Source organism: Myodes glareolus, chromosome 13 (assembly GCF_982192425.1).
Source record: "Myodes glareolus chromosome 13, mMyoGla1.1, whole genome shotgun sequence".
NCBI classification, from domain to species: domain Eukaryota; kingdom Metazoa; phylum Chordata; class Mammalia; order Rodentia; family Cricetidae; genus Myodes; species Myodes glareolus.
This window is the reverse complement of record NC_142038.1, coordinates 28,796,948-28,810,384: the sequence shown is the minus strand read 5'-3', so window position 1 is coordinate 28,810,384 and position 13,437 is coordinate 28,796,948. Positions and strand designations below refer to the sequence as shown.

The 13,437-nt window shown below is 38.1% G+C and overlaps 1 protein-coding gene across 1 annotated transcript in view; it reads left to right on the top strand.

Annotated features, from left to right (window-relative positions):
- Chsy3 (chondroitin sulfate synthase 3) overlaps positions 1-9,003 on the top strand; it is a 235,008-nt gene extending 226,005 nt beyond the window's left edge. The window contains exon 3 of the mRNA XM_087896042.1: positions 4,704-9,003. Coding sequence (XP_087752168.1) covers positions 4,704-6,266 — 1,563 coding nt within the window. The 3' untranslated portion in view covers positions 6,267-9,003. The remainder of the gene's footprint in view (positions 1-4,703) is intronic.
- The last annotated feature ends 4,434 nt before the right edge of the window (positions 9,004-13,437 follow it).

Here is a 13,437-nt window from a genome sequence, read left to right as displayed (position 1 = left end):
GGACTGAGCCCCCAAGGTCCAAATGAGGAGCGGAAGGAGGGAGAACAAGAAAGAGGAAGTCAGGACCGCGAGGGGTGCTTTCACCCACTGATACAAGGGGACTGGTCTGGTGGGAGCTCACCAGGGCCAGCTGGACTGGGTCTGAACGAGCATGTGATCGGGCCGGATTCTCTGAATGTGGCTGACATGGGGGCTGACTGAGAAGCCATTGACAATGGCTCTGGGTCTTGTTTCGTCTGCGTGTACTGGCTTTTTGGGATCCTAGTCTGTTTGGATGCTCACCTTCCCTGGACCTGGAGGGAGGGGGGAGGAACTTGGACTTCCCGCGGGGCAGGAGGCCCTGACTGCTCTTGGGACTGGAGAGGGAGGAGGAGAGGAAGTAGGGGGAGTGGGAGGGTAATGGGAGGAGGGGAGGAAGTGGAAATATTTTATAAATAAATGAAAAAAAAGAATAGACAAAAGTACCCCAATTATTATTTATTCCCCCTCATGTGTGTGTGTGTGTGTGTGTGTGTGTGCATGTGTGTGTATGTGTGTGTATTCATGCATACATATGCTTGTGAGCACACAAACCGGATCATGAACACGAAGGTCAGAGGGCAATGGACTGCTTGCTGGAGTCTGTTCTTTCCTTCTGGCTTGTTCATTATTGTTGGCAGCAAGCACCTTTGCCACCTGTACTGCCCCTTCTGCCACAGAAGCACTTCTCTGAATCGTCTCTGTAGTGCGTCTCCTGGTATCTTACACTTGCAGTTATTCTACGGGACCTGTTTTTTTTCCTTCTCACTTTATCTTCCTGTCTGTGAGAGTTTACATTTTACGTTTAAATCAACAGGCTGATGTCTCCTCTCAACATCACATCCCTACCATCTTATATTTCTGCTTAGTTTGCTAAATGTTTCCCTCAGTTCCATAGCTTATAATTTTTTTTATGGGATTAAGGGAGGTGGCAGTTCTTTATGTTGGCTTTTCAACTGGGACTTTGTATTTGTGCTTTCTGAGGAAAATGACTTGTCTCAGAGAAAAATACTTTTAACCAGGCAAGACATTCACCTTAGATTTATCTTGGAAGTGTGTTCAAAACAGTTCTATATTTGCTAATTTCAACAAAGACAAGGCATTGATTTTCTCTGCAGCCTAAAATTACATCTGTTCCATGGAAAAACCTCCCATGTGTTTCATATCTCCCGTGCCTCTGTGTTTTCTATTTCTTTGAAATAGATGTTGAATCCAGGGATTGATTGTACCTGAGGTTTTCTTGTGAGTGTCTGCACCCAAGTTATAAACTGAGGGCTATGTGCTCAATGTTTTTAGACTATTTCTTTTCCTAGCTCTCTGTGTACTCTGCCGTCTTCAGGAATTTTCACCAATGGCATTGCCCTGCGTGGTCTTCTGTGACCATTGCCCCGCGTGGCCTTCTGTGACCATTGCCCTGTGTGGCCTTCTGTGACCATTGTGCTGCATGGCCTTCTGTCACCAGTTGCCTCCTTATGGACTTTCTCATCCTCAACCACCCATGGAAATCCCCCACATTGTCTTTGTGACCAATATCTTTTTAAATTGGAGTTGGTTGTATTTTCTTTTCAACATTATTCTTTTTAAATAACTTACAGTCTGGGAAATTTTTATTTTGCAGTTGTGTGGCTTAATGGTATCTAGTAAACTGATACAGTTTTATAACCATTTTAAAATCTCATAAATCAACTTTCCATTATTGTTATATTGACCTTGTGACTATTTAAATAGCCAACTCCTTCCTGTATATCTAAAGGATTTTGAAGTTTTTCTTTTGCATATCTATGATCATTTCATAAATTATGCATACAATATTTCCATTACTAATAAATTCAAAGGCAGAGGAACTTAACATTGTAAAGTGTTGCAATAATTCATATCAAACCATTTCTGGACATCTGTTGTTTTCTTTTTTGACTTTTAATAATAAGTTATTCTCACAGTCCCTCGGATACTGAGGTTGTGGGTGACTTAAGCCACTGTTATCATTACAATTGTGATTATGTTATTGTATCATGCTGCTGCCACAAAGTCAACTGATAATTAAAAAAACAACAAGCAAATTCAACTATAAGTTGTATATCACATCAAGCAAGCTCCTATAATTTTCAAGTGTAAACCTTACATTCTTTCTTCAGGTTTTGCTGTATTCCATATGTAATATGATATGTACCATGTTGTTTTAACCCTATTTTCATTGTTCTTAATGGAGTTCTAGTTAGTTAACTCAATCACTATCAACTTTAACTTGGTGAAATTGTCACAATGTTCTTTTTTTGTAACTTAATATGCCACTAGTATATGAAATACTTAAGCACTCACTCTATGCAGCCAAATTTCAAATTGTGCCTTGATGAGCATGAAAAGAAAGGCATGTTTTAACTGAGGGTGCAAGCCTCCTTCTCTGAAGAGTCCTAATAAAAAACCACAACGTCAAGATAAAGTTGCTGCGTCCTTGAATAGTTACTTCCATGTAATCATTGTTTACTAAGGACTGTCTATAGAGAGGCCACAATGTTAACAAGTTATGCGTGCTTTTATCTTATTTAATGCAATTTCAATAAGCATTTAAGTAGTTGGCATTTTATCTTTGTATAGAGGAGAGAAAGGATTAAACAGATTGACTATGAAATTCCCTAGACAAGACAGAGCCCAGTGTTAAAAGACCTATGTATACTTTGTAAAAACCCGAAATGGTCCTGTACTTCGTGCTATACAGTACTACACCTGTAGCGCCCGTGCCCCCACAAGACAGTACGCGAGCTGCGAACCAAGTTGGAGACTTAAAAACACATAGACAGACACATGAGAGAGACACAAGTCATCCTTGATACAAGAATGCCGAGTTTATTGTGCTCAGGAGGAGCTTATATAGGGCTCTGGCCACGCCCCAGCTCTCAGGATCTTTCAGCTGCAGACCCACTAGCCTGCCATCAGGGTCTGTGCTCAGTGCAGCTGCAGGCTGCTCAGAGCAGAGGAAAACAAGTTATTTTGCTCACAGCAGCTGCAAGCATAGGAAAGACAAGCTGCTCATAGGGAATTCAGGGTCTGGGGGTCTAGAGCCCCCAGTAGCTCCCAACAATACTTAATCTTTGTTGGTTTTGAAAAATTTTCCTATCCCCATTAGCCACCAGATGCTACCAAATAATACCACCAGTACTGGAATGTATGACCTCTTTTTGAGTCATTGACTAATAGGGTCTTATAAAATCCCCACATGCTGTGGTTACCCTCCACAACATGATGGTGATATCCTGTTCCTGAAGACAGCACACGCTTTCAGTATAGAAGATGGAGAAATCTGACTTGGGCTCTACAGGAATCTTTCTCTCTCTTTGCGAGCATCCATAGTGCCAGAAGGTACTATATACATGCTGCCAAAGGAGAAAAGTAATATTCCACCTCACCCTATGAACCTTGTGAGCTATAATAATAACTCGTCTACAAGATATACACATTGGTACAATAATGGCACATGTTAGGAGAGTGATAATCACGTTTCAATTGGATTTAAGGCCACCTCTGAGAGATGAAATACATAACTGATGTTGTTACTGAGATCAAGAGGCTGAGACTAGATAGGTTAGGTGTCCAGGAGAACACCTACTATTATTATTCTACTAGATGAACATAGCTATACCATAACTTCTATTGACGTATTGCTATGCACATAGATCAGTATCTTTCTCGGCCCTCACGAGAGAAGCTTCTTCACTCAGTAGATATTATCCCTGCGGATGTGGTAGAGCCCTTTTGATTCCTGTCAAAGAAATGTGAGTTGGACGTTTGAATACTGATTTTAAAAATATGTATCTTCACTTCCGTTTCTGGGTTAGTAAATTTATTATAGACAAGCCGAAAACTTTCATGGTTCGGAGGCTGTCAATCATGTCTAACTGGATATAACTTGAGATCAGCAGTATATGTCAGCTTCTTACCAAGCACGTCCTTAGTGATGCTGGTATACTAGGACACTAAATGTTCAAGGCTCATCTGGCGAAGAGTCTATTCCTGTCATGACAAGCTATAGACCTGTTTTACTTCAGCAAGCATCCTCTTAGAGATACCCATGGCACGGTCACTGCACCTCTTTTCTTCTTAAGGATCTCCTAGGGGGTTATGGAAATATTTGAATGATTTGGGACTGGTTTGGTGGGAAATAAAGATACAAAATACTTGAAAATATATAAACCATTGGTTTACAGTATCCCCCCCCCCCCAAAATGTGCTTGGCATTTGTTATTTGAGTCCAAGTTGAATTTTTTTTTAAAAAAAAATAGGTTGATCTAATTAGAAGCAGAAAGTAAAATGGTTGTTAACAGTAGGGTTGAGATAAAGCTTCACTGACACACTATGGCCAAAGGCTCTATGATACAAAATGAAGGATGAGGTCAATAATAATGTAGTGGGCTTGGAGGGTGGATTTTATGAAATGATACCTATGATGTAGCAAATATGCTAATTAGCTAGGTTTAATTACTCCCACTATTTTTGAATATTATATATGATAAATACAACTTTATCTGTTTGTTTTAGAAATAAAACTTGTTGTTTCATATAAGTATGATTTTATAAAGCTTATTAACAACAAAATACCATGTTAGTAAATACTTACTAAGCATTTTCATTTAAATGTTTAACTATCATTTTCCTTTCCACCTTACATTCTGGTTGCCTTTGCTTTGCAGATGCAGCAGCTGTTCCATGAAAATTACGAACACAACCGCAAGGGTTACATCCAAGACCTTCACAACAGCAAGATCCACGCGGCCATCACACTTCATCCCAACAAAAGGCCTGCGTACCAGTACAGACTGCATAATTACATGCTCAGCCGGAAGATCTCTGAGCTCCGCTACCGAACCATCCAGCTCCACCGGGAAAGCGCCCTCATGAGTAAGCTTAGCAACAGCGAAGTGAGCAAAGAGGACCAGCAGCTGGGAGTGATGCCCTCTTTCAATCACTTCCAGCCACGGGAGAGAAATGAGGTCATCGAGTGGGAGTTCTTGACCGGGAAGCTGCTTTACACAGCTGCGGAGAACCAGCCCCCTCGACAGAGCATCAACAGCATCCTAAGGACAGCCCTGGATGACACGATCCTGCAGGTAATGGAGATGATCAATGAGAACGCCAAGAGTAGGGGCCGACTCATTGACTTCAAGGAAATTCAGTATGGCTACCGCAGGGTCGACCCCATGCATGGGGTGGAGTACATTTTGGATCTGCTACTCCTGTACAAAAGGCACAAAGGGAGAAAATTGACGGTGCCAGTGAGGCGCCACGCCTATCTTCAGCAATTATTTAGCAAGCCTTTCTTCAGAGAAATGGAGGAACTCGATGTCAACAGCTTGGTGGAAAGTATTAACAGTGGCACTCAGTCATTATCATTCATATCCAACTCTCTAAAGATACTCTCTTCTCTTCAAGAGGCCAAAGAAATGGGAGGGCGCAATGAAAAGAAAGTACACATTCTTGTTCCCCTTATTGGCAGGTACGATATTTTCTTGAGATTTATGGAAAATTTTGAAAGTACGTGTCTTATCCCAAAGCAAAATGTAAAGCTGGTCATCATCCTTTTTAGTGGGGATTCTGGCCAAGACTCCAACAAGCACATTGCGCTGATACAAGACTATCAGAACAGGTACCCTAACGCAGAAATAATGTTGATTCCCATGAAGGGGGAGTTTTCCAGAGGTCGTGGTCTTGAAATGGCTTCTTCTCAGTTTGACAATGACACGTTGCTGCTATTTTGTGATGTTGACTTGATCTTTAGAGGAGACTTTCTTCAACGATGCAGAGACAATACAATTCAGGGACAACAGGTATACTTCCCCATCATCTTTAGCCAGTATGACCCAAAGGTGACCCACATGGGAAATCCTCCCACAGAGGATGACTTTGTATTCTCAAAGGAAACTGGATTTTGGAGAGACTATGGCTATGGAATCACCTGTATTTACAAAAGTGATCTCCTGGGTGCAGGTGGATTTGATACCTCAATACAAGGCTGGGGACTGGAAGATGTAGATCTCTACAATAAAGTTATCCTATCTGGCTTACAACCCTTCAGAAGTCAAGAAATAGGAGTGGTGCACATTTTCCATCCAGTTCATTGTGATCCTAACTTGGACCCTAAGCAGTACAAGATGTGCTTAGGATCCAAAGCAAGTACTTTTGCCTCAACCATGCAACTGGCTGAACTCTGGTTAGAAAAACATTTGGGTATCAGGGACAATCGAACTCTCTCCTGACAGTCCAGGCAACACTTCTTGCCTTTTGAAAGGGGAGTTTACCTCAGTGTTGGCTGTTATTATTTTTATTTTATTATTGTTATTTTATTGTTATAATTATTGTTGTTGTTGTTGTTATAATTTTATTTTGTCGTTCTGGTCTTAAAGTACTCTTGGGTGTCTTCCAAAGGGTGTTTGTTGACCTCAAGCAAGAAGAGTCTGAAGTTCACTGATATTTCACAGTCAGAGTTCTACTGAAGTCAATACATGTATTACTTTTCTATAACTTTCTTTGAGATTGAGTTAAATCATGGCAATCAAATGACCTTGGAAGCTCATACATCACAAGAGACAGCTTAGAAGAATGTTCTCTTAGGGCTTAAAGATGCAATATTGACTTTTTCTTTTGTTTGTCAACTTCAATGTGATACAAATATTTACTGGTGAAAGGTACCACAAAAGTGCTTTATGCTTCCTATGGGGAAGGGACTCTGTGACATAAACTTGAGTTTTGTAATTTATACAAGGACTTAAATATATAGACAATAATTTTCTTCATCGTTAGAATTTTTAAAGTAAATGAACACCTATGATTGTATGTTTATTTTTTAAGAAAAAGTTTTAAAAATTGAGGAGTACTGTTCCACGAGCAACCGGTACTGGCTACCCTGGTCTTACAATTACGAACTCCTCACAACTGTCTGCTATAAATGCGAAGGAACTTTATTTTCTCAAGGAAATATGATTTAATGAAATATTCATGTACATTTTAGAAGCTTTATGAAACAATGTCCTTCATTTGCTGGCAAGAAGATAAAACATGACAGAACCTGTTTATTTATAATAAAACACAGGTATAACCGTATTCTTTTTCAAAAACGTTGACAAAGCTCTGTTGTTTCCTTTCTGTCTTATTTGATGTAATTTCTAGGATGGTGTTCACCAAAATATTCTGACTTCACTAGATGGGAAAAATACCACGGGATTATGGGAAGTGCATTGTGTTCTGCCTTACTCCCAGCCTTCATAAGTGATTCACAAGACTAAATTCTTAATTCAGTAATCCACCATATGAAAAGAGACTACTCTCTTCTCCGTCTCTGAAGACTAGGATTTGTCCAACCACAAAAGAATCATTCAAAATCGGCCTTAGAAAGTATATAAAAATAGAACAACCCTGGGGGAAATTATAAAGAAGATTAATTTTATAATTATGAAAAAAACACCTAGGGAGATATCTCATTTCTCACTACAGTTTTTCTTTTAACTGAATCTATGAGGTTATTGCTAGAAAAACTGTCACATTTAAGAAATGTAGGAGAGAACGAATACCTATATACTTGCACAAGGAAGTCTCATGAAACTCATTTTAAAAATCATTCTGCAAACAGGTAACATATGTACACGAAATTAAACAAAACATTTCAATATTGGCAACTCTCTGGCTTTCTTGCATTCCACCTAGACCTTCCTGTTGCTGACAAGACCCTGGTTTTGGCTGATGTGTGTCATCATGCCTGTCTTCAGCTTCTAATGAAGAAAAGATTTATCTTTTACATTTTACCCTTATGAACATAGTAAAGAAAATGACTTTCATTTCTCACCAAAAACAAGAACAATTTTTATCAAAGTCAGCTAGAGAGTGAGTCTCACAAATGGCTGGCGTTGTTTGTGACACATGGCCACAAGGGCACCAAGCAGAAAGGGTCCTAACCTGGTAACAACCCCTTTTACTGAAAGTCTTTCCATGGCTTCAAAATAACATTACTTAGTGTTGAGCAAAACAGGAGGGAACGCTCTCTGCCTAAACATATCATTTTAATCATTTTGAATACACCAAAAGGAATTAATGACATTTTCACTTTTAGAATGTTTATCTTGACAGGGTCAGCAATTTAAAATTGACCTCTGCTCTTATGTTTCCCTGCGTTTTCACAAATACTTATTTTAATAGCTTATTTTCTTACCTTACATAACTTAGCTTTTTTGCACATTCTGTTTTCTTAAAAAGGAAATGTATAAACATTTAGTTATTCATTTTGGATAATTATTATCAAATGATCATGGTTAGTTAATGTTTGAGTATTCGAGTCTACTCTTTTCTTTAACATAAGTGAGTGATGAAAGAGGGTATTAGTGAAAAATAAACATAAACACCACATTTCAAACACTCTAAGTTGTAGAGTTGACCAAAGGCAAAGTAGCATTTCAATTATTATTTTTCTTCTTTTATTTTTTAGACTATAATATAATTCCATAGTTTCTCCTTCCCTTCCTTCTCTCTTAACCCTCTTTGCTCTCTTTCAAATCCCTGGCCATTTCTTTTGGTTAATGGTTGTTACATGCTTATGTCTTATATTCATATATTCCTAAATATAACCTGCTCAGTCTGTGCAAGTTTACTTGTATCTATGTTTTCAGGACTGAGCATTTTGTAAAGGGTAATCAGTTGGTGTGCTCTTCCCTGGGGAAGACTATTTCTCCTGCTCCTCACCGTTCCATAGGTGCACGTAGGTCTTTGTGTAAGTTTAAATCATTTTTAGATGATGGATCTGTACAGAAAAGATGAAGGGCTACAGAGATCGCATTTAAATGTAACTGTAAAGCAGCACACTACCGTGAACAACTAGTATAAGTGCATCTAACATCTGTTATATAATTTGACATAAGTTTCTGACAATTTCTTTTCAGGCAATGTTGTATTCCCTGACTGAGATTTATGGGTCATGATGTTAGTAAAATTAAGTTTATTGATTTACATGTTATCTGTTTTCTTACTGTGTTAAGGTTTAAGAAAATATAATGTGAATATGGTCAGAAGAAAAAAACATGTAGTCTCAGTAATACAAACACAGCATTCAGTTATTGGATATCTGTAATTATTTTTACAAACATCATCCTAAAATATTCCATTGTCCTTCAACGTCACTATGGGTATATGATTACTCACTCAAAAACATGCAATGCATTTTACTTACATTTTCCCCTTAAGTACAATCCTCATAATAGCTCTCAAGATTATTTGGATATTTTATATATTTAATAGAAGAAGAAATGGAGGTATCCATTCATTATGGGACTCTATGGAATGCAGATTTAAACTAAAGGATATACCAGTGGGAAGTGTCTGTCTTGGGTCTCTGTCAAACATGGCTTCTCAGGTATTGGCAGGATATAAAAATCAATGGAGGGCAAAGGTCAGCTGTCATCATAGATGTATTTAGTAGTCCACACTTGAGAATGCTTCTTTTGCCAAATGTTCTTCTGGAGAGAACTAAGCTCGTTGTAGCCTCCACCTATTTTCAGAATCCTCTCCCACTCTGTTGAATCCTTTGTATGGAGCTCTGCTGGGAACGGCAATCATTTTGCTGTTTACCTGCACATATGCCACTGGACCTCAGCAACGAAAAATGTGAAAATGTCTGATGCCAGCAGCTGTTCTTCTGTTTCATCTTAGCCAACTAAGTGCAAAAGTGTTCTACACTGAAGAAAGCCAGCGTGTGACTATACAGACTTGAGATAAACACACACACTGTCATTAACAAAATGTTTCTGGATCTAAGAGTTGAGCCCATTATAAATAATTAATAGTTTGAGAGCTAAGTCCAGGAATGAAATATTCAGATGTGTGCTCGTCATCCAAACGAGTAAGTAAATGTTCTCCAGAAACTTAAATAGAAGAGTAACATTTTAGCCTAAGAAGGCCCAAGGCAGTAGCACCATGACTAGAGCAACTGATTAGTGGCCCAGGTTAACACCGAATACTTCCTTCTAAGAACAGGATTCATCCCTTTTTATCAGCTTGATTGTTCAGAAGTTTATTCACTTAGGGCCCATTACAGTGTCCTGGGGGAGAATACTGTACATAGACCTTGAACTGGATATTTTTCTGCTTCTCTTTTCTTCCACCCAACAGGAAATTGGTTCATATAGGTTAATATACAAATGGAAATCTGCAGTAGCCCATGAAATATCTGGACCTTTATACTGCCCTTGATGATATGATCTAAAGGTGGAAACAAGCTTTCTGTATATTCCGATTATATAGTAAAGCGACCATTGTCTTCCTGCTTTATGACACTTGCCTGTGGTCCCATCCACTATAGGAAGTTGGTGTGCTTTACTCTAGTGGCAGATCCTCCACTAGCAATCTAGAGATTTCTGAACTTCCTTTCTAATTTATGCTTAATTACTAAAGGCAAACCATTTTCAGAAAGTACCCTGAGTTGAGGAATGTTGCAGGATAAACTGATGAGGTGATTTTCTCAAGAACAATAAAAGGATTTTTAACTGCTGCTGGCTTGCCTTCTTTCCCCTGCCCACTTCCTCTCAACATCTTAATCATTTTTAGCACGAAGTATTAGAGGATTTTTTTCAATGCTGATTGACAGTCCCTTTTTCCTTCAGGGACATCAATAGGGCACAGTGTAGCCTCTGTAGCCAGTGTGGTCCCGCTTCTTTCGGTCCCACAGCCTCACCCAGATGCCAGTCATGCTGCCAAGTTTGCCATGACAGATGGTGAGGATGCTGTGAGACACCCCCAATGATTCATTCCCCCAGATGGCTACAAGCCGCATCTGGATCGAGCCAGAAACCACCCTGCCTGCCAGGACCTTTTAGTGTCAACTTTAATTTCACATCCAATTGTCAATTTCCTTCTTCTGTCCCAGTCTGCTTAGCCACCAACATCTGAGCAAAGTGTGGGATTCTGCTCCATACTAGGTATTATAACAATGAAACTCAATCAAATATTAGTTCTACAGGTTGCCAAACCATGCCCACAGAGTTTGTTGATATATTATGTATACTTACACATTTTTAGAATTCTACTGTCACATGTTGGAGAACTTGGTCCAACTGAAATTGAACTGATAAAGTTTTATTTGAAGTGGTTCTGTCAGGTAAAGAGATACTGCCAACGTGAACACAAACACACAGCAGAACCAACAAAGATGCAAACACTCACATTAACCACCACATTAACCAACTAGCAAATATTTATTGAGAAATTATTTTGGTAAAATTATTATCAAGTAAAACTCCAAAACTGTAAAGACATGCAACACTAGATATTGATCAAATAAACTGACTGCCAAAAGTTTATATAAAAAAATGAAAATAAATACCACAATCTGGTGTGAGATGTTCTTCTGAATATGTGTTGCTTTGATTGGTTGATGAATAAATCTGTCTCAGCCAATGGGTTAGCACAGTAAATCCAGGTGGGAAATCTGAACAGGAAAGAGAGAGAGAGTAGGCAGAGGTGAGGAGATGCCATGTTGCCATTGGGGAAACAAGATGAAAGGTAACAAGTCACAAGCATTATGGTAAAATATAGAATAATAGAAATGGTTTTGATTTAAGTTGTAATAGCTAGTTAATAATAAGCCTGAGCTAATAGGCCAAACAGCATGTAATTGATATTAAGTCTCTGAGTAGTTATTTGGGAACAGGTTCAGGGGTACCAGTGGGAAAGAAGATACCTCTGTTTACACCAACCTTCAGGTTTGCTTCCACCTCCATCAACATTCCATACCTACTCTAGTAAACTTCCATCACCACAACCATGCTAAAATTTATCCCTACTTCTCTAAATTGCTCCAACATCTGTTGCTAAAGGAGAGTCTAATTGAAGGAAAATAAAATGTTAAAGAGTGGTAATGAGGTGTATTATTTTCATTTTTTCCAGTTCCCTCATACTTCCCATGACATTTAAGCATGCTTATAATTGCCTCTAAGTATCAGTATTTTACTTACATTTCTGTGTTTTACACCCAGGAAGTACTTGATAAAAGAATTACACAATTTAGACAACAAGATTCTCATGCTGAGTCTGAGGGGATAGTATTGTGAGCTTGAATGTTGATATTCATATGATATTTTCAACTTTCTTCATTGCAATTCTGGAGTATTGAATGCATGCCGGAATGCATTGCTTCTCCTAGGAAGCTAATTGGAATCCCAGCAGCTTTTATATACTCCAGTGAGCATTTAGACTAGAGACTGAAAGCAGAGATGGCTAAAATGCTTTGATCCCCCTCAAATGCTTATCATTCCTTAATTAATTTTTTCAGTATTAAATCCTGAATTTAATAGAAAAATTATTGCATCAAAATATTTACTGGATTAATTTTTTATTTAAAAATGAATTTTATAAATAAATCTTAATGTGTATTTTAGAAGCTTTTGTGCCTTTGCAAAGTAAGCATATCAATAATAATCATTATGTATATGTATATATGTACACACACACACACACACACACACACACACACACACACATATATATATATATATATATATATATATATATTCTGATAAGGTACTATTGCATTTGAACCAAGAAGCAAAAAGTTGTTTTTTATATAGTTACCATAGTTTTCTTTACTCCAAACATTTCTCTCCTCTGTCATTTCATGAGAAGTCATTTTAATGACCAGGAAAAGCCAAATAAATTTGTTTGTAATATTTAACATTCTATAATGGCAACTAATGTTTTGTGCATTTTACTTCACACATTTACTTATGAAAAATTATCTCTCTTCAGCCTCATCATATATAAAATAGACATCACTTTTCCCACCTTACAGACAAGCAAAATTAATCAGAAACAAAAAATTCATTGTGTTATCCAAAATATAAATGTCCAAGTTTGATTTGGGACTATATACATTCTAAATAAATTTCATTCATCTTCTAACAATATATCCAAATCACACCTTTCTTCAGTTAAGAACAGTTCAGGCGGTAGGCATGTCCACCTGTATAGCTACCTGTCTGTAGAGACTTCAGCATTTCAGTCAGAATACAGATACACTATAACATGCCATCCTTTCTCCTTTCTCTCAATTCTTCCCTACTTATTTCTTTCCTTGAGCATATACTAACATATTACTTGGGACTGTGTGCTGGAATAACATCTCATTTTGTTCAAACCACTATGTGGATAGTGATTATCATCATCCTGTGGTAGAATGTTCTCATTCAAATAGATTTCTGTGGAATCTTCAGAAACTTGAAGACATTGAGAAAGTTTTATATTTTTATTCTATATTTTGAAATTCTTCCTATAGGTATGTAATGTAGCCTGCAATTCATCAGTTAATGAAGTTAATTCATCAGCACCGCAGTAAAGAGAGAAATAGTGGTTCCTGCAAAGAGATTCAGACAAATTCCTACAAGACTTCAAAGC